This window comes from Hippopotamus amphibius, chromosome 7 (assembly GCF_030028045.1).
Source record: "Hippopotamus amphibius kiboko isolate mHipAmp2 chromosome 7, mHipAmp2.hap2, whole genome shotgun sequence".
NCBI classification, from domain to species: Eukaryota; Metazoa; Chordata; class Mammalia; order Artiodactyla; family Hippopotamidae; genus Hippopotamus; species Hippopotamus amphibius.
Window position 1 is genome coordinate 71,130,814 of NC_080192.1, and position 25,238 is coordinate 71,156,051.

General features: G+C 39.9%; 1 protein-coding gene across 1 annotated transcript in view; it reads right to left on the reverse strand.

Moving 5' to 3' along the window:
- Positions 1 to 879: 879 nt before the first annotated feature.
- The window catches only part of EIF2AK3 (eukaryotic translation initiation factor 2 alpha kinase 3), a 71,233-nt gene continuing 46,874 nt past the window's right edge, over positions 880 to 25,238 (reverse strand). Inside the window, exons 11-17 of the mRNA XM_057741556.1 lie at positions 24,122 to 24,244; positions 19,920 to 20,069; positions 17,908 to 18,688; positions 15,539 to 15,706; positions 9,768 to 9,869; positions 3,401 to 3,463; positions 880 to 2,078 (exon numbers count right to left, since the gene is read on the reverse strand). Coding sequence (XP_057597539.1) covers positions 1,878 to 2,078; positions 3,401 to 3,463; positions 9,768 to 9,869; positions 15,539 to 15,706; positions 17,908 to 18,688; positions 19,920 to 20,069; positions 24,122 to 24,244 — 1,588 coding nt within the window. The 3' untranslated portion in view covers positions 880 to 1,877. The remainder of the gene's footprint in view (positions 2,079 to 3,400; positions 3,464 to 9,767; positions 9,870 to 15,538; positions 15,707 to 17,907; positions 18,689 to 19,919; positions 20,070 to 24,121; positions 24,245 to 25,238) is intronic.

Consider the following 25,238-nt stretch of genomic DNA (forward strand, 5'->3'; position numbering starts at 1 on the left):
CAAGTGACTAGACAGAACCCTGACTAGGAATTGGAATTCCTGGGATTTGGCCCCAGTTCTGCTCTGATTGGCTTTGTGATCTCAGGTAAATCATAGCACCTTTCTGGACCTGAGTTTCATCATAAGAAGAATGGCAATAATAATACCCACCACGGCATTGTTATAACTGTAACATTTTAATAGCTAGCTCTCAGCGTGGTCGCCAGGGTGAAGGGTCTGCAGCTGGGACTGGGTGGGAAGAAATCAACAGGATCCCTCACTGGGGTGAGAAGAAAAAGAGTAACTGAAGCAGGCTGACCAAGAGATGAAGAAGAGCTGTGGGCTGGCCAGGAGCCAAGCAGATCAGGGAAGAAAGACAAAGTTAGAGCCTCCCTGCAAAGTGAGTGTCTGGACAGAGCATGCAAAGATCTGTAACCTGCGTGTCCAGCTTATAAATTGTTCAGACTTTGCAGGGCAGACATTACGTATCTGTAGGACGGAAATAACTACGCATTTGATCCTTAAAGGTTGTGTCTAGCTGGTTTGTGCCCAGGTAGCCCAGTGTGCCACAGGCCTCCCCGTGGTATATGTCTGACACACTGTGATCTCTACACAACCAGCACTGCCAGAGCCTTTCCTCTTCCAGGTCTCCCTTTAAAGCAGGGAGTTCTTCATGTCCCTGGCACAGAGTGGGAACTGGATTATGAGTCCAGTGAATTCTGGAAAGGACTTTGTCCTGTCAAGTCTTTGGGAAATGATGAGAAAATGCCTGTTTAGAACAGGTTAGGAATAAGTTTTCTTGAGAGTAGGGTTATGACTCTTCTTAGACCTAAGATCCCATTTTATAAATCTGAAAAACTACCATTTTGGGGCTAGTTCCCCAAAGTAAGAATCAACCAGATCATTTTTTGAAGTTTTATTAAATCATTTAGACTTGAAAGAAGTCACAATAGGTAACACACTTAAGTGTGTTCTGTACACCACCAACCCAAATGGATTGAGTTCAGAATTTTTATAAATAAAAAATAAACATATTTACAGTGAAAAATAAAAATCTGTTAGCAAGTTAGATGATTAAGCTGTTATCTACAATCAGTTTTGGGAAAATAGCAACCTACAGTATTATATTTAAGATTTAGTTAGATTTTAAAAGTCCATAATTGAAGAAGTTAGTTGTAGTATATGATTCATTTCTTACTACGGCTTTTTTCCTCCCCAAACCAGAACTTTGGACCAATTTACACAAAAAGCTTCATTTTCCCTTTACTGGAGATAAAAGTACAAAAAGCTCTTAAACTTTCCCTAGAACCATCTAAGGAATAAAGCTACTTAATGCTACAAATGTCACTAGAAAACTAGCTATGGACATAAACCACCATACAATTTGTGCTACCTGTCCTCCAAAATAATGCAGATTCCTAATTTACCCACCAGGGACAAAAATGGAGTCAGCTTTTTTGGAAATCAGTTTCAATCACCACTGTATCTCTAGAAAGTGTATTTCTAGAACAAGGTAGTTACCACACGTAAGGACTTGCATTTTTCTGTCCTACAAAAATATTTCCACTTTATAATTCTCTCTATATATTTTAGGGATTGCTTCTACCTCTCTAGGCAAAGCACGAGGGCTAGAATGCTTGGTCAGCCAGTTTCAAGAGACCAACGAAGGAAGAGGACCAAACGTAATTTAGTGACAGCCCTTGAGCAGAGCAAAACTCAAGAGTTGGCTCAAATTAGGTTTGAGCTCCAAAATCCAGTTCAAATTTGATTTAGAAAAAGGAGTCCAAAGTGAAATCAAGCAAAGGACAAAATTTTCAAGTTCACGATTTCAGAAAGCAACATTCCTTCGAAGTGGGCTATTCCGCATCACCTGTTCAGGGTGCAAGCAGAACTGAAGGCTAATTGCTTGGCAGAGGGCTATGGGAGCTGCTGGAATGTCTTGAATGTTTTGTTCCCGATGAGCTCATGGATCGAGACCTCTGTCTGAGCACCGTTTTTCCTGGAAACTCCAAGTCCTCAAATATAGCATTTTCAATGATGTTTGCAGCTTCAGGCCGTTCCGTGGGGGATGGGGAGAGCATGTCTTGCACCATTGCATACTGAAAAATAAAAATTGTTTTGTAATAAAAGGGCCAATGAATAGTTGCCTAAATCAGGAGCCAGCCAAATGTTTCCGGAACTATATTAAGTTTGCAAGCCAGTTTCTGATACAACTTCTCAACTCCGCCAATAAAATACAAAAGCAGCCACAGACCATATGGAAACAGGTGGGCCCGGCTGTGTTCCCATAGAACTTTATTACCAAAATAGGCAGCAGGCTGGATGTGGCCTGTGGGTCATAGTTTGCCCAAGCCCTGCTGCAAATACACATCGACCATTTTGGGGTAATTGGTTGTTTTCTAACATAAAATAAAAGGTTTTAAATCACATCTTTGAAACAAATATAATCTAACTTCTAAAATAAATTCATCTTACAACTGCATGTGAATGTACAATTACCTCAATAAGGATTTCAATTAAAAAAATAACCATGCCAGTGATCAGTACCTAATCCCTTTTCCTGATTTTTTTTTTTCTGAACCCTTTTAACATAACATAGATTCTTATGAGCCACCATGGGAACGGATGCATCAACTCTGCAAAACGTATGACAGAATAATTTTTAGTAAAATATATTTCATTTTAGGTTAACATATCTCTATATTGTTATAAAGTTCATTTTTAAGGCAACCCTTCATTATAGTTACAATATTGAAAGATCAATTAGAGCTTTTCCAATCTGATAACTAGGCACACAGTCTAATTTACTTCAACTTAATTGACTAAGAAAATTCAAGATTTATCAGTGCATAGATTGTAAAGTGCTATGTTTGTGGACATGTTATGAAATAAAAGCTGCAAAAAGAAGCTTCAGAAGTTCACTACACACAGGTTTCACCATCAAGACCAGCTTAATTCTCCCTTCCCACTCTTCTGCACCATTTACTGTGTCACTCTGAGGGGAGGAACTCCAACACACAGAATCAGTGGAAATCAGTGCCCTTCTTTTGTTTTTTTGTTTTTTTAAAGAAGCCAGTTTTTAAGATCTCTCCCAAATTCACTATAAGATAATGAAATTAATGGTATGATCATAATGCCCAGTCGATTTCTGTGAGGGCGAGCTAGGAGTTCAGCACTAACTGAAACGTAAGGTTGCTACAATTTCCCAGGTGGGATGTCATGCAGCTTGCAGCACAGGACACTATGCCCAGGACCCCGGGCCGAGTTCCAGCCTTTGGTTTTAACAAGTTGTGTGTTCTTGGGACCGAGTCTCTAGACCTCAGGCTTCCTCATCTGTAAAAAGGGGAAACTGATGAGCTGACTAATGACCCTTCACGTTCTAAGATTCTAAAGAAAATAGAAGATGAGAATTAATACCAACCTCACGAGGATATTTCTGAGTAAACAGTGGTGGAAATCTGAGATCTCTTACATCAGTTAAGATCTGAAAGGAGAGACAAGTGTTACTTATCTTTCAATGCATTTTGCTATGTGGATATTTAAACACAGAGGTGTTTTTTTGATACTCTAACACAGTGACTAAGAAGAAAGGTTAAATAGTAAGCAGATGGAAAATATATCAATAGCTTTTCCTGACTTGACGATAATCTACACACAAGTGCTTGCTGAGCACAGATGCACCCCCCACCAAATCACCAAACAATTCAGATATAATTATGTTTGAATTGTACATGATACTGACACCTGAGTTTTAACTGAAAATGGACTGATTTGTGTCAAAAATAATTCAATCATTCATGAACACACATCTGTGTTCTTAAGTGGATAACTTTTTCTCCTAGTCACTAACCTCGTGTATTTGATATAAAAGGTCATGGTCTTTGTTCTTTTTTTTTTTTTTTTTTTTTTTTGAGTGAAGAAAACCAGGTCAATTGTGCTAAAGTCTGAATATAAAACTAGTTCTTTGGGAAATTTCCATACAAACAGGATAACAGGGCCCACCTTGTATCATTGCTTTGAGACTTAAATGAGGTAATTCAGGCAAACTACTTAGCACAGTGCCTGATACTCTTTTTGTAATGATGACAAAAACCAGTTTTGAGAAATGAAATAAAGCAAATATGTCTTCATATTTCTTGAGAAATAAGCTGGAGTGTACTTAAATAAAAATATGAACTGGGTTGGCATTTGTTACTTCCCACTAAAGGAAAACAGAAACTTCACTAGAAGAATCTATGCTGCAGGCCCTAGAAGGGAGGGTTTCACTTGCTAATAGGTAGGTCGCACCAAACTAAGTGCAGATAAATGCCTGAGTCCGGACTCACAGAATTAATTTGTAATCCCATAACATTCTTAAATCAAGGTTTTTATTTTATAACTTAGAATTTAAAAGAGACGTTGGCCATAACTCAATGGGGAAACAGTCTTTTCAACAAAAAGCATAAGCATAAAAGAAAAAATGATAAGCCGAACTTTAAAATTAAAATCTGCTACCCTTTAAAAGACACCATTAAGAAAATGAATAGCAAGCCACAGACTGGAATAAATTAGTCACAATACATATACTTGGCAAAGGACTTGAAAAGGTGGTCAAGGTTAACAGTAATCAGAGAAATGTGAACTTAAACCACAGTATGACTCCATTAAACACCTATTAGAATGTCTAAAAATGTAAAGACTGAAACATAAGTGCTGACTAGGATGTGGAGGACCTAGAAGTCTCCTAAACTGCCGGTGAGAATATAAAATGATACTTTCCTATAAAGTTAAACCACTTACCACATAACTTATCAATCCTACCTCGTAATTACCCAAGACTAACAAAACATACATATGTCTACAAAGAGACTTGTTCCCAAATGTTCACAGCAACTTTATTCATAATTGTTTTTCAATAGGTAAATGGACACATGAACTGTGGAATATACACTGTGGAATATTACTTAATAAAAAGGAAGGAACTACTGACTTTATAGTGAGTCAAAGAAGGCAGATACAAAAGAGAATATGCATGTATGACTCCATTTATATGAAACTTTGGAAAAGACAGAAAACAGATCAGTAAGTTGCCTGGAGTTGGGGTCGGGGCTGGAAGGACAGGGGATTGACTGGGAAGGAGCAAAAGGCAACTTTCTGGGGTGACAGAAATGTTCTATACTTTGAATGTAGTGGTGATTACGTGGATGTGTAAATGTGTCAAAACTCATAAAATATACAAAGTGGGTACACTGTCTGTATGTAAATTATATCTCAATAAAATTAATTTTTAAAAAAGACCTTGGTCAAATCATTGAATAATCTCTTTTACATTCACTAATGGAATCTCAGAGGGGATCTAGCTAAACATGGCAGATTTTCTAGTGCATTTCCAGTAAACATTTTCACTAAAACAACTGCAAAGGAAGGTAAAATGTGTTTTAAGTCTGTAAGGATGACTGCAATGGAAGAAAAGATCACATCTTTGAAAGAGAGAAAGTAGATGGAAGCACAGCAACTACTTCAGCAGAACAGAGGAAGGTATACCAGGGTACCCGCGGAGGATAAGGCCAACAGACAGGGAACTGATTAGCTGTGCAGAATCTGGAAAAGTAGGGGTGAGGCTCAAGGATGGCAGCAGGAGGGCTGTCGGAAGGTCTGCATATGAAGTGATATATCCTCATATAACATCTAAGGTTTGTTCTCCGAAGAAGCTGAACCAAGGCATTCCAGACTTAGGATCAACGCAGAGGAACAAGGAAGAGTCGGGGTGGGCATGGAAAACAGGATGCAGTGAAGATCTGCAGGCGGAACAGTAAGACACACCACATCCCTTCCCAACTCTTTCTCAGGCAGAAGAATGAAAGCCCCTTCTCAGGAGAGAAGGAGGAAAGGCCTATAGATGCTGACATGTGGGAGTTCTCCCCCGCCCCCCACCCCAAGGTAAGAACTGGATCGTAACCCTTACAGTGATGTCCACTTCTGGCCACCAGTTCAGAGCCCTATTCTTAAATATGAACAGACAGCTAAGGATTATCAACATGAGAAATACACACACACACACACACACACAAGTCACTGAAAAACTCAGAGATGTTGGTAGGGAGAGAAGTAATGTGACCATAGAAGGAGTTTTTTGTGTTGATGTAACAGTTCTGTATCTAGATTGCAGTGGTTACATAAACCTACACATGAGATAAAATAACATGAAACTCTATACATACACTGTACCAATGTCAAATTTATGTTGTACTATAATTATGTAAGATGTAACTCTCAGGAGAAACTGGGTAGAGGGTATCTCTCTGTGTTATCTTTGCAACTTCTGGTGGATCTATAATAATTTCAAAACAGAAAGTTAAAAAAAAAAAAAAAAAAACCCAGAGGTAAGAGACAACATAGCAATGTGAAGATACTGAACTTGTGTAAAAGGAGTGAAATATTATAAAAACAGGCAACAATCTTGGACAATAAAATTGGATGGTCAAAATAAAGGAATTAGGAAAGCTGGAATAACAAGTTAAGGAACTCTTGTGAAAAACAGTACAAAAAGACAGGAAGATGGAAAATAGGAGGAAAAAAAAATAGGCATTTTTAGGATTGTCAGGAGTTCCAGGGGGGTGGAAAACCTAGAAAAAATTGAAGAATTTATCCAAAGATAGTACAAGAAATTTACTAGAACTGAAAGATTCACCTTTTCTAACTAAAAGAATCTACCAAGTGCTAAGTACATAAGTTACGGGGAGAAAAAGATCAGTGAAAGGACTAAATTTCAGCACTGACAAAAGTAAAGCCCTAAAGCTTCCAGAAAGCGAAATACAACAGGTCCAACAGACCCATATGAAACAATCAGGCATCAGAATGTATAAGTTTTTTAACAGCTGTGCTAGAAGCTGTAAGAAAGTGGGGTAATGCTCTGAAGGTTCTGAAGGAAAGTTATTTCCAACCTAGAACTGGAACCTAGCCAATTTATCAATTACATATGAGGATGGAAAAAAAAGATACACATTTTCAGATACCTGAAGACTAAAAATTTCCTTCTCATACATTCTTTCTGAGGAATTTACTGCAGAATGTGCTCCAGCAAAACAAGAGAGTAGTGCAAGAAAAACAAAAACAAAAACAAAACATGGAATCTAGGAAGTAAAGGGATCCAAGTCAGGAGAGTAGGGAAGGGCATCCTTGGATGACAACTTATAGAAGGTCTATTGGTCCAGACTGGAGGACAAAGCTTTGAGAAGAAAGACTCCAGGGGAAAACAAATTCAAGTAGTCAATCCATCTATCTAATGAGATAAGCTATACTGAAGCACAGAGAAAATAGTTTGATATGTGACAGACTTTGCACATTTGTTAAAAATTACAACAAAGGTTCATAGGAAACTAACCAATTGAGAAAGGCAATTCTGAAAAAAAGGATTGTATCAGAAAGAAAAGAAAGTCAGGGTACATTATTTGGTCTAGCATAGTACAATATTGCATGGCTTTGTTTAACCAAATATTTTTTTACATAACTAACATATTTTAGAAAATGTGTTTATTGAAATAAAATTCATATAAATAAAATTCACCATTTTAACCATTTTAAAGTGTATGATTCAGTGGTTTTTATTCTTTTCACAATGTTGTACAACCATCATCTCTCTCTAATTGCAGAGCATTTTCATCACCCAAAGAGAAACCCTGCACTCACTAAGCAATCACTCTCCATCCCCTTCCACCCCCAGCTCCTGGCAACTAACTACCTTGTCTCTATGGATTTGCTTATTTTGGACATTTCACATAAGTGGAATCATACAATATGTGGTCTTTTATGTCCACTTCTTTCACTTAGTGTGATGTTTCTGAGGTTCACCTGTGCTGTATCAGTATTTCATTCCTTTTCATGGCTGAATAATATTCCACTGTATGGCTATACCACATTTGCTTTACCATTCATTAGCTGATTGACATCTGGGTTGTTTCCACTTTCTGGCTATTATGAAAATGCTACTATGAACATTTGTGTACAAGTTTTTGTGTGGATCTATGTTTTCATTTCTCTAGGAGTAGAACTGTTAGGTCATATGGTAATTTCATGTGTAACTTTTTGAGGAACTATCAAAGTGTTCTCCACAGTGGCTGCATCATTTTACATTCCTACCAGCAAAGCATGAACCCTCTAATTTCTCCATATCCTACCAACACTTATTTTCTGTTTTTGCTTGGTTTTGTTTTAATACAGCCATCCTGGATGGTGTGAAGTGGTATCTCACTGTGATTTTGATGTGCATTTCCCTGATGAATAATGATGTTGTGCTTATTGGCCATTTGTATGATTCACAAATATTTTCTCTCATTCTATGGGGTGTATTTTTACTTTCTTGATAGTGTCCTTTGAGGTCCTTATAACTACATAAATTTTTTTGAATACTTTGTTTTTTCTATTTATTTTTATTTATTTATTTTTGGCCCCACCACGTGGCATATGGGATCTTAGTTCCCAGAGCAGATATTGAACCCGTGCCGTCCTGCAGTGGAAGCAGAGTCCTAACCACTGGACTGCCAGGGAATTCCCCATAACTACTTAAATTTTTCCTGATCCTTTACATATGTTGGGCCTGTTTTAGTTTCCTTTCTGGAGGTTTTTAGGGCCTTTATGTCTGGTATTCTGAAATTGAGTCACTTTGATTTTTTAATTTTCTTCTTTTTTTCCCATTTATTGTATAGAGCACTTGGTAGGTCCTTTTGGTTTTATTGTGAGCACTACATCCTATCTACCATGGCCAGGAGTCAAGAGATAAGGTCTAACACTGACAAATTAAGAAATGGTGATAGGACATAAACTTTGGAAATACAGAGGTTAAGTACAGGGACAACAGCTAGAAAAGTGTAGGGTGACCACTTATGAAGGATGCGGAAGAATGTGATAGAAGCCTACTTTTTTTTTTTCTTTAAGAACTTTTATTAAGATACAACTGACATACAATAAACTGCATATATTTAAAGTGTACAATTTGATATTTTTTTCTTATTAGTAATGTATATATGGCAATCCCAATCTCCCAGTTCATCCCCCACCCCCACCCCCACTTTCCCCACTTCGTGTCCATATGTTTGTTCTCTACATCTGTGTCTCTATTTCTGCCTTGCAAACTGGTTAATTTGTACCATTTTTCTAGATTCCGCATATATGTGTTAATATACGATATTTGTTTTTCTCTTTCTGACTCACTTCACTCTGTATGACAGTCTCTAGGTCCATCCGTGTCTCTACAAATGTCCCAATTTCGTTCCTTTTTTACAGCTGAGTAATATGCCATTGTATATATGTACCACATCTACAGAAGCCTATTTTTAAAAGACTTTTAGTACTGTTTTGCTTAAAGGCCATGGTCATGGTTTATTCTGAGAAGGGAAAAACCCTAAATATGCTTAGTTTGCCAACTTTTAAGTGTATGAGTGTGTGACCACTTGTCCCTTGGAAAATTCTTCTCTGACCAACCACCACCATCACCCCTGCTCCTTTATACTGTGGTTCCCCTCGCTTTGCACTTATTACAAATTTGAGTGCAAGATATTGTTAAGTTATGATGAATTTAAGTAACAACAGGGAACAGACAACTCGAACGAACAATTTTTGAAGGCTGAGCTTTACATGGAAGCAAATAAGTCTACAAATCCTTCAGGCATCGTCGCTCACGTGACCTCTTCTACTTGTAGTCAGCCAGTCTGCTGGTATTAAGAGTAATTTACTCTTCTTTTAAAGCTCTTTCTTTTGTACATTTAAGAGTATTTTCTTTTTCTACTTTTTTTGAGCGGGGGAGAACTTACCCTGACCCTCTCCATCTGAGTGCCAAATGGGTACAGCAATTCAAATAGAATCAGGCCTAAAGAAAAGATGTCCACTTTATGAGAGTAGTTGTTGCCATGAATCTGAAATCCCAAAGAAAGAAGAAATATTAGGAAAACATTCATGGAGATAGCATGATGGATAATACTGCATGAGTGAACCCCGACGTTGACTTAGTCACTTCTTGGTTTAAATGTAATCGTATATGTAAAAATGTTAGCAAAGAGTTAATCATCTCTCAAGCCTCTTTTCTTTAGCTCTCCACAGCAAGAGTAATTAAACTACTCAGCATTACAGAAGGAAGCCCAGGTATAGCTCTGAGATATGCATCAGTAAAATAGGCCCAGCGGAAACCTGGAGCCAGGAGCCAGGAAAAGCTGTTCCCCTACCCCTGGGGTGAAGTTTTTCAAAGCGAGCGCTATCTAAAGCAAATCTCTCATGTCTAACCATCTGAGTCCTCACCTATTTTTATGAGTAAATCTTCATTACTCCAAACCACTAATCAACCGTGGTTAGCCCTCATTACGGCACTTAATTATGGACTTCTCTGCATTCTTGGTTTTATTTTTCATGTGTGTTATTTCTTATTCTTCACAACTAGATTATAAAGTCCTAGAGGGAAGGGAACTGCTTCTTTTGTACTCCCACCATCCAGCGCTGGGCTAAGTATAGAGGAGGCTCTCAATAAATACTTACTTGTTAAAATGAACAAATGAATTACAACCCAACTACTCTATTAAGCAAAGCCTCATTCAAATTAAAAGTGACCTCCTGGGACTCAGAAGAACTCTTTTATTTGGGAAAATGACTCTGGGCACATAACTTGACATTTGGCAAAGTGAGGAAGGCCTCACTTTGGGAACAGTCACATCAGCATTTCCGGTTGTGGGAATCGCACGGTATTTGTCAGGGATGAGGAACCCTTCACAACCTCCTCTCTAAACCACACTTGATACCTGTCTCCCTGGTTCCCTCTGAGAGCCAGCCTGCCTCAGCTTACAGAACGTCAGCTGGGAAGTTCCAGGGGCTGCATGGGGCTGCACCATCTTCCTCCCTTCCCTTCGCTGTTACTGGGGTCTGGGAAGTATTCAAAGAAAATATGTTCAAAACAGAGCTTACAGGGGTACAGGGAAAAGGACACCTCATACACTATCTGGAGAATATCAATGAACACACCTTCATGAAAAGTAACTTGGCAAAAAATGTTTACTATTTCCATTTCATCCACCCCAGGGCAGGTGGAAGTGTGGACAGAGATTTGTACACAGGAATGGTTATCGCAGTGATATTCCTAACAGCAAAATGTGTGTCATTAAAACATCCAAAACAAGTGTTTCCTTTCTTAAACTCACTTCTAACAGGTAACACATTCACATGATTCAAAAAGAAGTACAGAGTCAAGCTTCCTCCCAACCACCCCTCATCTGCCCAGTCCCCACCAGTCACTTCCCCTCTGCCTACTGCCCCCAAAACTATTGGTTTCCTGTGCATCCTTCCCGAGCTCTCTATATAAACATAAACAAATATGTATCTATCTTTCCCTCCTTTACACACTATGCACACATTTCTGCCCCTTACTTTTTTCACTTAAGAGATTCTTTTTTAACTCTTACCTATCTAAAAATGCCTAATTTCTTTTCCATGTATAACTTTATGGCCAGAAACATCGTTTGTGGGTCACAGCTATTTTTCATCAAAACTGTAAATGCTGAATTACTGCACTCTAGGCTTCAGTGTTATACAAAACAAGCTCTGGGGCTTCCCTGGTGATGCAGTGGTTAAGAATCCACCTGCCAATGCAGCAGATACAGGTTCAATTCCTGGTCCAGGAATATTCCACATGCCTCGGAGCGACTAAGTCCGTGTGCCACAACTACTGAGCCCACATACCGCAACTACTGAAGCCTGTGTGCCTAGAGCCCGTGCTCGGCAACAAGAGAAGCCACTGCAATAAGAAGCCTGCACACTGCAATGAAGAGTAGCCCTTGCTCTACACAACTACAGAAAGCCTGCACGCAGCAACAAAGGTCCAATTCAGCCAATCAATCAATCAATCAATCAATCAATAAAACAATTCTAAAAACAAATAAAAAAGAAAACAAGCTCTTTAAGCTGTAACCTGGTTTTTTTATTATTTTTTAACTTTAAGATCTTTTACTGAGATACAACTGACATACAATAAACTGCATATATTTAAAGTGTACAATTTGATATTTTTTTCTTATTAGTAATGTATATATGGCAATCCCAATCTCCCAATTCATTTCCCCCCCAACCCCACCCCCTGCCCTGCCGCAAACACACACACTTTCCCCACTTGGTGTCCATATATTTGTTCTCTACATCTGTGTCTCTATTTCTGCCTTATAAACTGGTTGATTTGTACCATTTTTCTATATTCTGCTTATATGTGTTAATATACAATATTTGTTTTCCTCTTTCTGACTCACTTCACTCTGTATGACAGTCTCTAGGTCCACCCATGTCTCTACAAATGTCCCAATTTCGTTCCTTTTTATGGGTGAGTAATATTCCATTGTATATATGTGCCATTCATATACCCATTCATCTGTTGACGGACATTTAGGTTGCTTCCATGTCCTGGCTATTGTAAATAGTGCTGCAATGAACATTGGAGTGCGTGTGTCTTTTTGAATTATGGTGTTCTCTGGGTATATGCCCAGCAGTGGGATCACCGGGTCATATGGTAAATCTATTTTTAGTTTTTCAAGGAACCTCCATACTGTTCTCCATAGTGGCTATATCAATTTACATTCCCACTAACAGTGCAAGAGGACTCCCTTTTCTCCATATCCTCTCCAGCATTTACTGTATGTAGATTTTCTGATGATGCCCATTCTAATCGGTGTGCAGTGATACCTCATTGTAGTTTTGATTTTCATTTCTCTAATAATGAGTGACGTTGAGCAGCTTTTCATGTGCCTCTTAGCCATCCATATGTCTTCTTTGGAGAAATGCCTATTTAGGTCTTCTGCCCATTTTTTTACTGGGTTGTTTGTTTTTTTGATATTGAGCTGCATGAACTGTTTATGTATCTTGGAGATTAATCCTTTGTCTGTTGATTCGTTTGCAAAGATCTTCTCCCATTCTGAGGGTTGTCTTTTCGTCTTGCTTATAGTTTCTTTTGCTGTGCAGAAGCTTTTAAGTTTTATTAGGTCCCACTTATTTATTTTTTTCCCACCTAAATACTTATACTATTTTTCTTTATCTTGAAATTCAAGATGTCTAAGTATAGGGTTCTATTAAAAAATTCTTTAATTAAATAAAAAGTGAAAATTTAATCATGGAAAAGAAAACACTTAAATAATGCAAACAACTCAAGCAGTCTAAAAGGATACTGTATAACAATAAAACAAAGGCCAGTTCCTATGACTGGTCTTTAATATAACCTTCCAAAAATAATCTAATCCATCAGTTCTCAAAGTGTGGCCTATGGATCCCTGGGGACCCCAACATCCTTTCAAAAGGTCTACAAAGTCAAGACTAGTTTCATAATAATTCTAAGACATGATTTGTCTTTTCCCTGTGTTTACGTTTGCCCTGCTGAATCACAGTGTGACCAAGACAGTGGCACCAAAGCCTGCCAGCAGTAATGATGTTCTTCAGTGTATGTACTCACAGTTCAGAAAAAAGGAAGCAAGCAAGAGAGGGACGGAGACAGTTTCACTTAACATGTTCGTGCTGAAGCAGTAAAAATGATCAATCTTATTACATCTTGCCCCTTAAGTACGCATCTTTTTAATATTCGGTGCGACACGACGGGCAGTATTCATAGAGCATTTCTGCTCCACACCAAAGTACAATGCTTGTCTCAAGAGAAAGCATTTGTGCCACTGTTTGAGTTACTACATGAACCAGCTGCTCTTTTCATAGAGCACCACTTTGACTTGAGAGAACAATAGGTAGACAAACTGGTTATTCAGACTTGGATACTTGAGGTATTTTCTTAAAGACGAAAACAGTGAGAAAGGCACTTCGAGGAAAACTGACAGTATTTGTTGCCAAAGATAAAAGTTGAGCTTGGAAGCGAACATCAGAATTTTCGAAAATTTGTGTCCATCGCTAGGAACCTGACAGCTTCCTAATACTCAAAGCCTTTGAGTGGTGGTGATATTAACCAGAGTGATTTTTTTTAATATTGTATAATGAATTGTGACAACTTTTGGAAAAGATGCGTAACTTAGGGAACCAATAGTTACCAAACGACCAATGCACAATTTTATAAAATCATGCGTGAGTAAAAGGCCCATTCAACGTGCAAAATGAACCAAGAGGTGTTAAAGTAACAGAACACAAAATGTTCACTGCTATGGTTTTACAATCCACAGGGCAAATGATTCTTCAGAAACTTTTGCTTATTGAATTTTGAGGTGTTATCAAAGAAGAATGCCCACAACTACGTGAAAATGGTATTAAAATATTCTTCCCTTTCCAACTGCATATCTGTGTAAGGTCAGATTTTCTTCACATACTTCAACCAAAATAACATACTGCATGAGACTAAATGCAAAGGCAAATATGAAATTTAACTCTTTTAAGTTAGAAAGTAAAGAGCTTTACAAAAATGTAAGTAAATGCCCCTCTTCTCACTAGTTTTTCTTTTGGAAAATATTTTTCAAAAAATATCTTGAGGATGTGATAGATTTAATATTATTTTTAACTGAATTTTTAAAATTTATAAATTTCTGTTTTAATCTCTAACACGGCAAATATTGATGGATAAAATTCCTTAAGAAAATTCTTGAGCTCTCAACCATGTTTACAAGTATAAACAGGCATTGACCAAAAAGTCTGAGAACCACTGATCTAAGCATATATCAGCTTGCGAGTATCATCAGTGCAGTGGTGGCCCGCGAGGCTGCGCTGAAGCTCCCAGGATGCCCTGCTCCCACCACTCTTCCAGTCTCTCTTCTGTTTATGCAGCTTTTTCTTTGAAAACTCAGCATCCCACAAGGCAGCATAGCTCATCCTGTCCACCTCTATTTCCTGCCATGGTACATTCTGGAAGCTGATGTGGATTACTGTAGAGGGCAGCTTGGTACACTAACTCCAGCTGGCTCTGAAAACCATTTCTGCATAGTTCACACAGGGTGGACGAGAGTTAAGCTTGGGAGAGGGACATTCAAAGTCTCTTTCTAAAGTTCTGGTTGCTGTCAGGTTCTGGTTCAGAGGGTGAGCACATTTCAGGCACTGTCAGTATTTTTCTTCAGTCACCCCCAATCCAGGCTGTAGGAACTGCACCCTAGCTGTGGTGCCTGTGGAACACTTTTGCCAGTTTGCATCATTTTCAGATTTTATTTTATTGGGTATTTTAAACACAGCATGAATGGAGATTCATGGGCACATCTAGCTTGCCGCCATCCTAACTGAAAATCTATTTATTGGGACTTCCCTGGTGGCTCAGTGGTTAAGAATCTGCCCACCAGTGCAGGGTACACGGGTTCGATCCCTGGGCCGGGAGGATCCCACATGCCGCGAAGCAACTGAGCCTGTGCGCCGCAACTACTGAGCCTGTGCTCTAGAGCCCACGAACCACAACTGCTGATGAGCCTGCGTGCTGCAACTCCTGAAGCCCATGTGCCTAGAGCCCATGCTCTGCGACAAGAGAAGCCCCCATCCCTCACAACTAGAGAAATCCCACGAAGAACAATGAAGACCCAACGCAACCAAAAACTAAATTAATTAATTAAAAAAAAACTATTTATTCCTCAGAAGGAAAACAAAGGCTCACCTGCTCTGGGCTCATATACAGCTTCGTCCCCACTTGTCCTGTGTGTCTGGCGTACCCTGGCATTGGGGTCAGAACCATCTGGTCTTCTTCATCCTGGTCCATCGCAGTCACCAATCCAAAGTCTCCAACCTTGACCACGTCATCCATTGTAAAGAAAATGTTGGAAGGCTGGCAAAAATAAAACAGATGAAAGCACGCTGGGTGTGTATGGAGAGAGAGAGAAAGTGAAGAGAATACTACAGAAAATAAAGTACAAGACACTACATATTCTCAAGGACATTTCTTTTTACAGTGGGCTAATATGAAAATAAAAACAATCTTTTGATGCTAGATAAGCACTGTGAGTAAAGAAGAGGCAAGGGTAGCAAAGGGAGTATTTATTGAACATCTAAGCAAGAGAGTAGCACAGACATATATATACTACCAACTGTAAAATAGATAGCCAGTGGGAAGTTGCTGTATAACAAAGGGAGTTCAACTTGAGGATGGATGATGCCTTAGAGGATTGGGACGGGGAGGGTGGGGGGGGGAGTCGAGGGAGGGAGGAAATACGGGGATATGTGTATAAAAACAGATGATTGAACTTGGTGTATCCCCCCAAAAAAAAATAATACATAAATATTGAACATCTATTTAAATAAATCCTTAGAGACGCATATTCCCTAGGGTCCAGGGTACTTACTCTTCAATCTTATTATTCCACACACTCTCCCTCAGCAAGCTTCTCTAGCTTTATGACCTAAGCCCTGATTATAATGCTAACAGCAGGAACAACAGCAAATGCATATACAGCACTTGCAATGAGCCAGAGCTGAGCTAAACAGTTCCTTACTATCAACTCATGTAGCACTTACCACCTTTTTAGTCCTACTAGGCCCTCACTTCACAGACATGAACACTGAGGCCCAGAGAAGTTAAGTAAATTACACAAGGTTACCCAGCTAGTAAGTGATGGAGTAGGGATTCAAACCTAGGCAGTCTGGCTCCACGAGAAAAGGACTTCTGCTCCACTGCCACGTGTCCAGCATTCAGTCCAGTTCCTGCCTGACCGCAGCTAAGCACTACTGGGTGAATGAATGAAACACACTGATCTTCGGGCTTGTGTATGAGAGGGAAATGTAGGCTGTCAAGGAGAATAAGAGCTCTTAACTACAATCTTACGCTGCCTCTTCTGATGCTCACAGGCTCCCACATACCCCACAACCCCCAACCCGAGTTCTAAACTCTCATATGCAACTGTTCATAGGATACATCTCAGCACAGCCTCCTCAAACTCAAAATCCCCTACATGAAATACATCATCTTTCCCCAGAGCCTACTCTAACCTCAGTTAACATGACCACTATTCATAGCCCTTGAAATAAGGAGAAAAGAAGCCATTTAGCTCATAAAATTGACTTTTTGGGGATTCAAATACTGCCAGACAAAAAACAGTTTATTTCCAAACTCCAAAATGCCATCATACAACTTGCACTTTGAAACAAGGAAGTTACTGCATATAATCAAAATCTATGGTGATAACCTCCTACTTTCCCTCAGATAACTGTATAAGAGAGACAAGATGAGACTGCCTTGAATTTCATCTTTCCTCCCCTCTCCGTGCTCTGCTGTCAGCTGTTATTCACTGAACACTAACTGATATTTTTTGTTATTCTTCTCCAACATCTACCCATCCCCCTATGCTTCCACCGGAAGTATCTGGATGTGACTTTGGGAACTTCCTTCTTCTGAGTGGCAAGTTCACGGTTCAGGTGGAATGTTATCTGGAAGCTCCATCCAGAGCTTGCATCCACCCATCAGCACAACTCCAGCCTCCGGCCAGGAGACTGGTCTAGGGATGAGTATGTGTTCCTGGCATATAGATTAGAAGAAAACCCAGGTAAATCAACTATACTCCGATAAAAAGTAACTTTTAAAAAATCTCATTTAAATTAAAAAAAAAAAGAAGAAAACCCAGGACTTCTGATCAATAGTGGGGGAAAGTGATACTTTTCTCCCCAGCACCTCCAAAAGACTTAAAACATGGAGCCCTGAGAACTGCTGGCAGCTATGCTGAGACTGGCATGTGACAAACACGTGACCAGAATACAAAAATGTTAGAGAGCCTAGAAGGTTGAACATCAGGCTCAGTGACCGGTCAGAATGAACAGAATACGTAGCTTTCCAACTGGGAATATATACATATGTATATATACACACACGTAACTGAATCACTTTCCTGTTCACCTGAAACTAACACAACATTGGAAATTAACTGTACTTCAATAAAAATAAATAAGCTAATAAACAAAATACATGACTTGAATAGAAAACAGAAAAGAACAAAAAACCAGACTGAAATCCTTGGATGACGTCCCGCAAATACAGACCTTGAGGTCCCTGTGCATGAGCCCTTTGCCGTGCAGGAACTCCACCGCCTCCGCGATCTGCAGGAAGATATGCAGACACACGCTCCTCTCTCTCTCCTCGATGGTGCAGCGGCTGTTCAGCCAGTCCTTGAGGTTTTCCTTTCTGCACAGCTGCATTTGGATGTACAGATACACCTTCGGTGAACTGGGCTGGAGTTTTTCCACAGAGTTTTTAGTGAGATCTAAACTTAGAGTAGTTGGCCTTGAAGGAGAAATAGACAGAGTATGTTCGGAGGAAGATTTGCTGCTGGAATGCTGGACAGCGGTTATTTTATTAGCATAATGGTTGCCAACAGGCAGGCAGTTCGTTTGGGGCTCTTCTTTGCTGGACACGTTACCACAGCCAGAATCTTCAAATACTATGGAAGAGGAGGTTCGCTCCCTTGACCTGACGTAAGGGGGAGTTTCAGAAGGACGAAGTTCAAAGGCGTGTCCCCCGCCATGGCCATCCACAGCACCGCGCTCCCCCTCGCCGTCGGTAAGGCAGCGGTCCTGCAGGTGGCAAGCCGCATCCACTGACTCACTCGCGTCCCCGTGGTCCATTCCAGAAAACTCCAGCGGAGAGAACTGGCTCTCGGATGAACTTGTCTGGCCACAGGAAATCCCAACCGAAAAAGACCTGCTGCGGCGTGGCGAAGGAGCTATGATTTCAATACGTTCCTTTGTAGAGAAAGGATCCATTCTGCGTATTTTAACGGAGGGCGCATCCATGGGACTAGGAGAGCTGAGAGGCCAGTCTGTGCTGAGAGTGGGAGAAGTACAAAGGGATGAGCGTGAGTATGAGTTGATTAAATTATGTGACTACATCCTTTGTTTGCTTATTTATTGATTTATTGTTATTAAAGTATAATTGATTTACACTGCTGTCATGACATGCTTTGTCTCCGAAGCTTCAAGTATAATAAAGCCAGTTACCAAATGACAACATAGAAATTCACGGAAAACATGCCACAGGAGACAACATCAGTCCATCCATTCCTTAACTGGAACGCTTGATTTTATACTAGAAACAGTTATCTGGGACTGTCATGCTCAGAGCAGCCAAGGCCTACATGCAAATCACAAAGCACAAAGGAAGACCGAGGCCAGGACCCCTCAGGGGCTGTGATGCGGAAGCCCCCATCCAAATTAGGGCTAGAGACACAGGGCCACTTCATCTGGTCCTTCCATGTTTGGCTATTGGATGTGTATAACAAGTATCACTGTAACTAGGTACCTCGTGTGGCTCTAGGGCTGTGTTTGGTACTTTTAGGCAGGAATTCTACTCCAGCTCTTTAGTAAATAATCTATTCGTAGCCTGCTTCCTTTTTGTTCACATTTAGTAGGTTTTAGAAGGGCCTTCCATCCTAGAGAACAGCATATTTAATATGGGAATTATCTTCAGGTTGCCTAAGTTTATGTTTCTTTCGTTTTGTTTTTTGTTTTTGTTTTTGGCCTTGCCGTGCAGCTTGCGGGATCTTAGTTCCCCAACCAGAGACTGAACCTGCACCCTTGGCAGTGAAAGCTCAGAGTCCTAACCACTGGACCACCAGGGAGTTCCCATAAGTTCACGTATTTTTAACTGCAAATAGTTTAAAACAAGTTCAGAAAGGGGTTGCAAACTGCTAACTACTAAGAAACTAAATGAAAACTGAAAGAAAAAAATGGAGACAGAAAGCAGACAGTATCTCTTATTGGGAAAGGCTACTGTAAATCCCTCAAGTGAGTTATAAGTCATAGAGTCCTATCTACCAATGATTTTAGAAATTCACGTTTTGGACAGAAAAGAAAAAAAAAATGCATGTTCTAAAATTAAATCAACTTTTCACTTAACAAGTGACTAGAGAACATTCTAAAACACGATGACAGAAACAGTAAACCAGTTATTTAAAAAAAAAATGTCTAAAGTGGATAGAAAGGATATTTTGTTCATGTAAGCCAAAAACTAGCCTGAAAGAAATATTAGTTTTTAAGTCTATATTGAACCAAGTTACCTCTCATCTTTCAGCCAAATTTCATCCATTTTTTCTTGCCACTTCTCTGGTGGTGCTTCCAACCAAGCATTGAAATATCTAACAATTCCTGGATGTTCAAGCTTGGCTAAGGCTTTAACTTCTCGCATGACCTTCTCCCGAGCCAATTCCCTGAAACAGAGAAACAATGAAAACACTGAAGGTCGCTCTGATCTGAAGAAGCAATCATACCCCCAAACAATGAAAAACAATAAAATAGAATTCTCCCTTGTTCTAAAATCAGAAACAGACAAGTCAGCCTAATGGCATAATTCTAAAAAGCCCCAGAGTAAATCTTGTATTAAAAAATATGTATTTTAGTATTTCTTTTTTCTTCTAGAAATAAGTGCTTACAAGTACATATATCCAAACAAACAGTTCTTAGATGACGAAAACTGAATGACGACCGACCCTTAAAGATAACTGCTTAATGTTTGTTAACTAATGGGGGATGAAAAGGAGGAAGGGAAGTGTTCAGAAAAGAGAGCTCAGCCTGGCAGCTCAGGAGGACAGAGAAGGAGCCCTCTGCCAGGTACACACAGCAACCCACAAGGTGTGTACGAGCACCTCTGTCTGTTTAAAGCCTCAACTACTGAATATCATAGGCAATGCTGTTTAACCAGAAAAGCATCTGGATTTGATCTTCTGCTTTGACAGCTTTTCTGATGCATCTAAGCTCACATTCTAGGGATCCCACCATCACCTGAAACAGCATAATAAACATAGGTTATATCCTCTTCCCTCCCTGAGAGATGGTCAGCCGCTCCCACTTTTCTCTCTGTGCTTTATCACTGTTAATGATCCCATCCTGAGAATCCTGGTAGGTTTCCGAATTCTCCACAGTTAGTGACCAAATCCTCTCAGCTCCTCCTTTTTAATTCCTGACACTCATTCCTTCCTCATCCATCTCCACTTCCGCTGCACTAATGCTCTGTATCTTAGGACTGAACTGCTGCAAAAAAAAAAAAAAAGTTAAAAAAAAAATCTAATGAGAACGCTTGTCTCTTACTACACACCACCTCCACTTTGATCACGTCATTCTTCTGCTTAAAGGCACAACTGTTCATGGAATAAAATCTAAACTCCTCTGCTTGGCATTCAAGGTGCTGGAACCCATCTTTTCCACCTTTCTTCTATACTCCCCTCCATTCTTTTCTTTTTCTCTTTTTGCTATGCTGCACGGCTTGCAGGCTCTTAGTTCCCCGACCAGGAGCTGAACCTATGCCCCCTGCACTGGAAGCACAGAGTCTTAACCACTGGACTGCCAGGGAAGTCCCTCCCCTCCATTCTTATCCTTGCTCCACTCATGCCAGAACCCTCACTAATCTACACATCCCCTGTGAGTGTCTACCTAGAGCCTACGCTCAGGCCATTTTATGTACTGGGCCATCCCTCCCCTCCATGTGTGTCTATCGAGGGAGAGGCTACTCTTGAACACGGCGCAGACACCACCACCATAGGGTTTGCCTTCCTTGATTGCCCTTCAGCTACATCTGCACTTCCTTTGTGAGAAGTGATTTACTAATAAGCTAAACCACGGGTCACAATCTTCCTTACTTTGCAGTTATTTTAGTATACATACAAAGGCCTCAAATAGTTACAGGTTCTTGAGGGCAGAAGCCTTTCTTAATTTTATATCTTATGTGGGGCCTTGTACATATGAATATTTAAACTACTCAAAACTTATATATCAAAGAAAAGAATTAGTCCCATAGTACTCAGAACAGCCCAGTCTTGTGTCCCTATCTACTGGACAGCATGTTTAACTACTAGGTAGGAAGACAGCCCAGAAGTTAGTGCACATTTAATAAAGAAACCACAGGAGGGACTTCCCTGGTGGCGTAGTGGTTAAGAATCTGCCTGCCAATGCAGGGGACATGGGTTCAATCCCTTGTCTGGGAAGATCCCACATGCCGTGGAGCAACTAAACCTATGCGCCACAACTACTGAGCCTGCGCTGTAGAGCCTGCAAGCCACAGCTACTGAAGCCCATGCACCTAGGGCCTGTGCTTCGCAACTAGAGAAGCCACTGCAATGAGAAGCCCAGGCACTGCAATGAAGAGTAGTCCCCACTCGCCACAACTAGAGAAAACCCGTGTGCAGCACAAAGACGCAACGCGGCCAAAAATTAATTGATTAATTAATCAAAAAAATCCACAGGAGGCTTCCACAAAAAGGAAGGTATTACTGAAAGCCCACATCTGAAGCATCACACTGTTCTGAGCCCCAAATTCCACTTCTAGGAATCTATCCTAAGGAAATAGATGTGATCAATATGTTATATAAAAGATGAACAGTGGGATTTCCTAGGTGGCACAGTGGTTAAGACTCCGCCTGCCAATGCAGGGGACATGGGTTTGATCCCTGCTCCAGGAAGCACACGCTGTGGAGCAACTAAGCCCGTGAGCCACAACTATTGAGCCCGTGTGCCGCAACTACTGAAGCTCACGTGCCTAGAGCCCATGCTCCAAAACAAGAGAAGCCACTGCAACGAGGAGCCTGAGCACCACAATTAAGAGTAGCCCCCATTAGCCAAAACTAGAGAAAGCCCGTGTGCAGCAAGGAAGACCCAACACAGCCAATAAATAAATAAATAAATAAATAAATTTATTTAAAAAAAAAGGTGAACAGTGCAAATTTTTTTTTTTTGGCCTTGCTTCGCGGCTTGCAGGATCTTAGTTTCCCAACCAGGGACGGAACCCGTGTTCCCTGCAGTGGAAGCTCAGAGTCCTAACCACTGGACTGCTGGGGAATTCCCCAAAGTTATTTTTAATTGCAACAAGCTTGAAACCTAGATATTTAATAATAAGAAACGGTTACATAAGATATGGCACAAGTATCAATTAGACTATTATCCAGCTATAAAACACTTTCAATATATTTTAGCACTTCAATAACATACCCTTAATAGCAAGGAAAGTACCGAGAGTAAAATGGAGGAAGCAATAGACAAAATTACATTGTATTGACAACTGAGGTACCAAGTAGGTAAATTTATGACCAGAAAAAAAAGAAATCAAAAGAAAATGCCCTAAAATGTTAAAAGTGTTTATTACTGGGTAGAGTAGACACGGATTGGTTTTTGTTTTAATAGTATTTCTTACTTTCCACAATAAACGTAGATTACTTTTAAATGGTACTATACATTAAATTCTATAATTATCAAAATTCACTATGGAAAAGTCCTGAGTTATTAAGAATCAAAAACAAGGAAATATTTTTTAAGCAGATACAAAACGGTCAAAGTAGATCATATTTCTTTTCAATACTGAAATTTTTTTTTAATTTTTGGCCATGCCACTCAACTTGTGGGATCTTATCCCAACCAGGGATTGAACCCAGGCCCTTGGCAGTGAAATCACATTGTCCTAACCACTGGACAACCAGGGAATTCCCAAAGTAGATCACATTTTAAAAAGACAGCTGGATTTACAATAGCCAGGACATGGAAGCAACCTAAATGCCCATCAACAAATGAATGGATAAAGAAGATGTGGCATATATATACAATGGAATATTACTCAGCTATAAAAAGGGATGAGATGGAGCTATAGGTAATGAGGTGGATAGACCTAGAGTCTGTCATATAGAGTGAAGTAAGTCAGAAAGAGAAAGACAAATATTGTATGCTAACTCACATATACGGAATCTAAAAATGGTACTGATGAACTCAGTGACAAGAATAAGGACGCAGATGCAGAGAATGGACTGGAGAACTCGAGGTTTGGGAGGGGGCGAGGGGTGAAGGGGAAGCTGAGACGAAGCGAGAGAGTAGCACAGACATATATATACTACCAACTGTAAAATAGCCAGTGGGAAGTTATTGTATAACAAAGGGAGTTCAACTCAAGGATGGAAGATGCCTTAGAGGACTGGGAGGGGAAGGATGGGGCGACTCGAGGGAGGGTGGGGGGGACTCGAGGGAGGGAGGGAATACGGGGATATGTGTATAAAAACAGATGATTGAACTTGGTGTACCCCCCCCGAAAGAAAATAATAATAATTAAAAAAAAAAAAAAAAAAAAAGACAGCTGGTTACCTGGTAGCACGAAGAATGTAAGATTCAGAAGGTCAGAAACTATGTTTTCTATAGTCTCTAAGGAGTATAGTAAAAAGGACAGCTTGTCTATGAGATTAGATAATACAGTCCCAACTCCAAGTTTACTAAAAGTACCATTCATTACCTGTTGGGGAGACGGATTCTCTTGATAGCATAATTGCAGTCATCGACTTTGTTTCTAGCTTCAAAGACGACTCCAAACCCCCCACGACCCATGCACTGAATCGGCTCAAAATCTGTTAGATATCTTTTTAAAAAAAGTAAAATTTAAACAGTTTGTAATAGGTTTAAATTTTGCAGCAAGGTAATAGTCAGTTCAATCTTATTTTATGATATGTAAAAATGTATAAACTAAGTCTCCTAGAACTTATTTTAGTAGATTGTAGTTTAAATTCTAATAGCATTTTTTGCTTTCCTGTTTGTATAAATAAATGAAGCAAACATTTTAATTTTTTTCCCTGGGAATTTTATAAAAAAATTAAAAAGCTTCTGCTTCATGGGGAATCACTTGTTAATCACTTATTCTTACAGCAAGTTTAGTACTGTTCTGTCCTATCCAATACTTTCCATCATCCATCAAAACAGTCTATCCCCAATTCTCTAACTTTTTACCTCCTGTGGCATTCTGTATTCAAGTAGAAAAATGTTATTTTAATCTTATGTCAGTGCCTGTATATTTTGTGGAAAAGATGTAATCAGTCCTATTATATTTAAGTACATTTTTAGCCAGAAATCTCTCTAGGAAACAAAGCTAACTGAAATTCACTGGGATGCCTCAGGAGTCAGTGTGCTCCTCACCGAAGGTATTTGGACAGAAGCTAACTCACCATCTGGCACATAGAGATGGACCTATGCTTAACAGCCTATTTCCCCCACTGACCTCGCTGTCCTGCTCTGTATGTTCCAGCCAGTTTGCACCAGGCTCTCTCACAACTTCAGGGCTCTTGCTTCTGCTAATTGCTCTAGTGGGATACTCTGCTTCTTTGGACTGAATAAAACTCTATTCTTTCATTCTGCTCACCTCACCACCTCTACAAGGCCTTCCTAGACCCCTGTCTTAAGGTTCTTATAGCACATAGCACATAGTCCTGGACTGTTTAAACTTAGTCTCCATATTTTGCAGCTATTTACGTGCTGCTTTCTCTCCCCGCTGCCGCTGAACTGTAGGGACCTCAACTGCAGGAAAGCGTTCTTTTTTCTCTTTGTAATTCCAAATCCTGGGCTTACCTGGCAAACAGAAG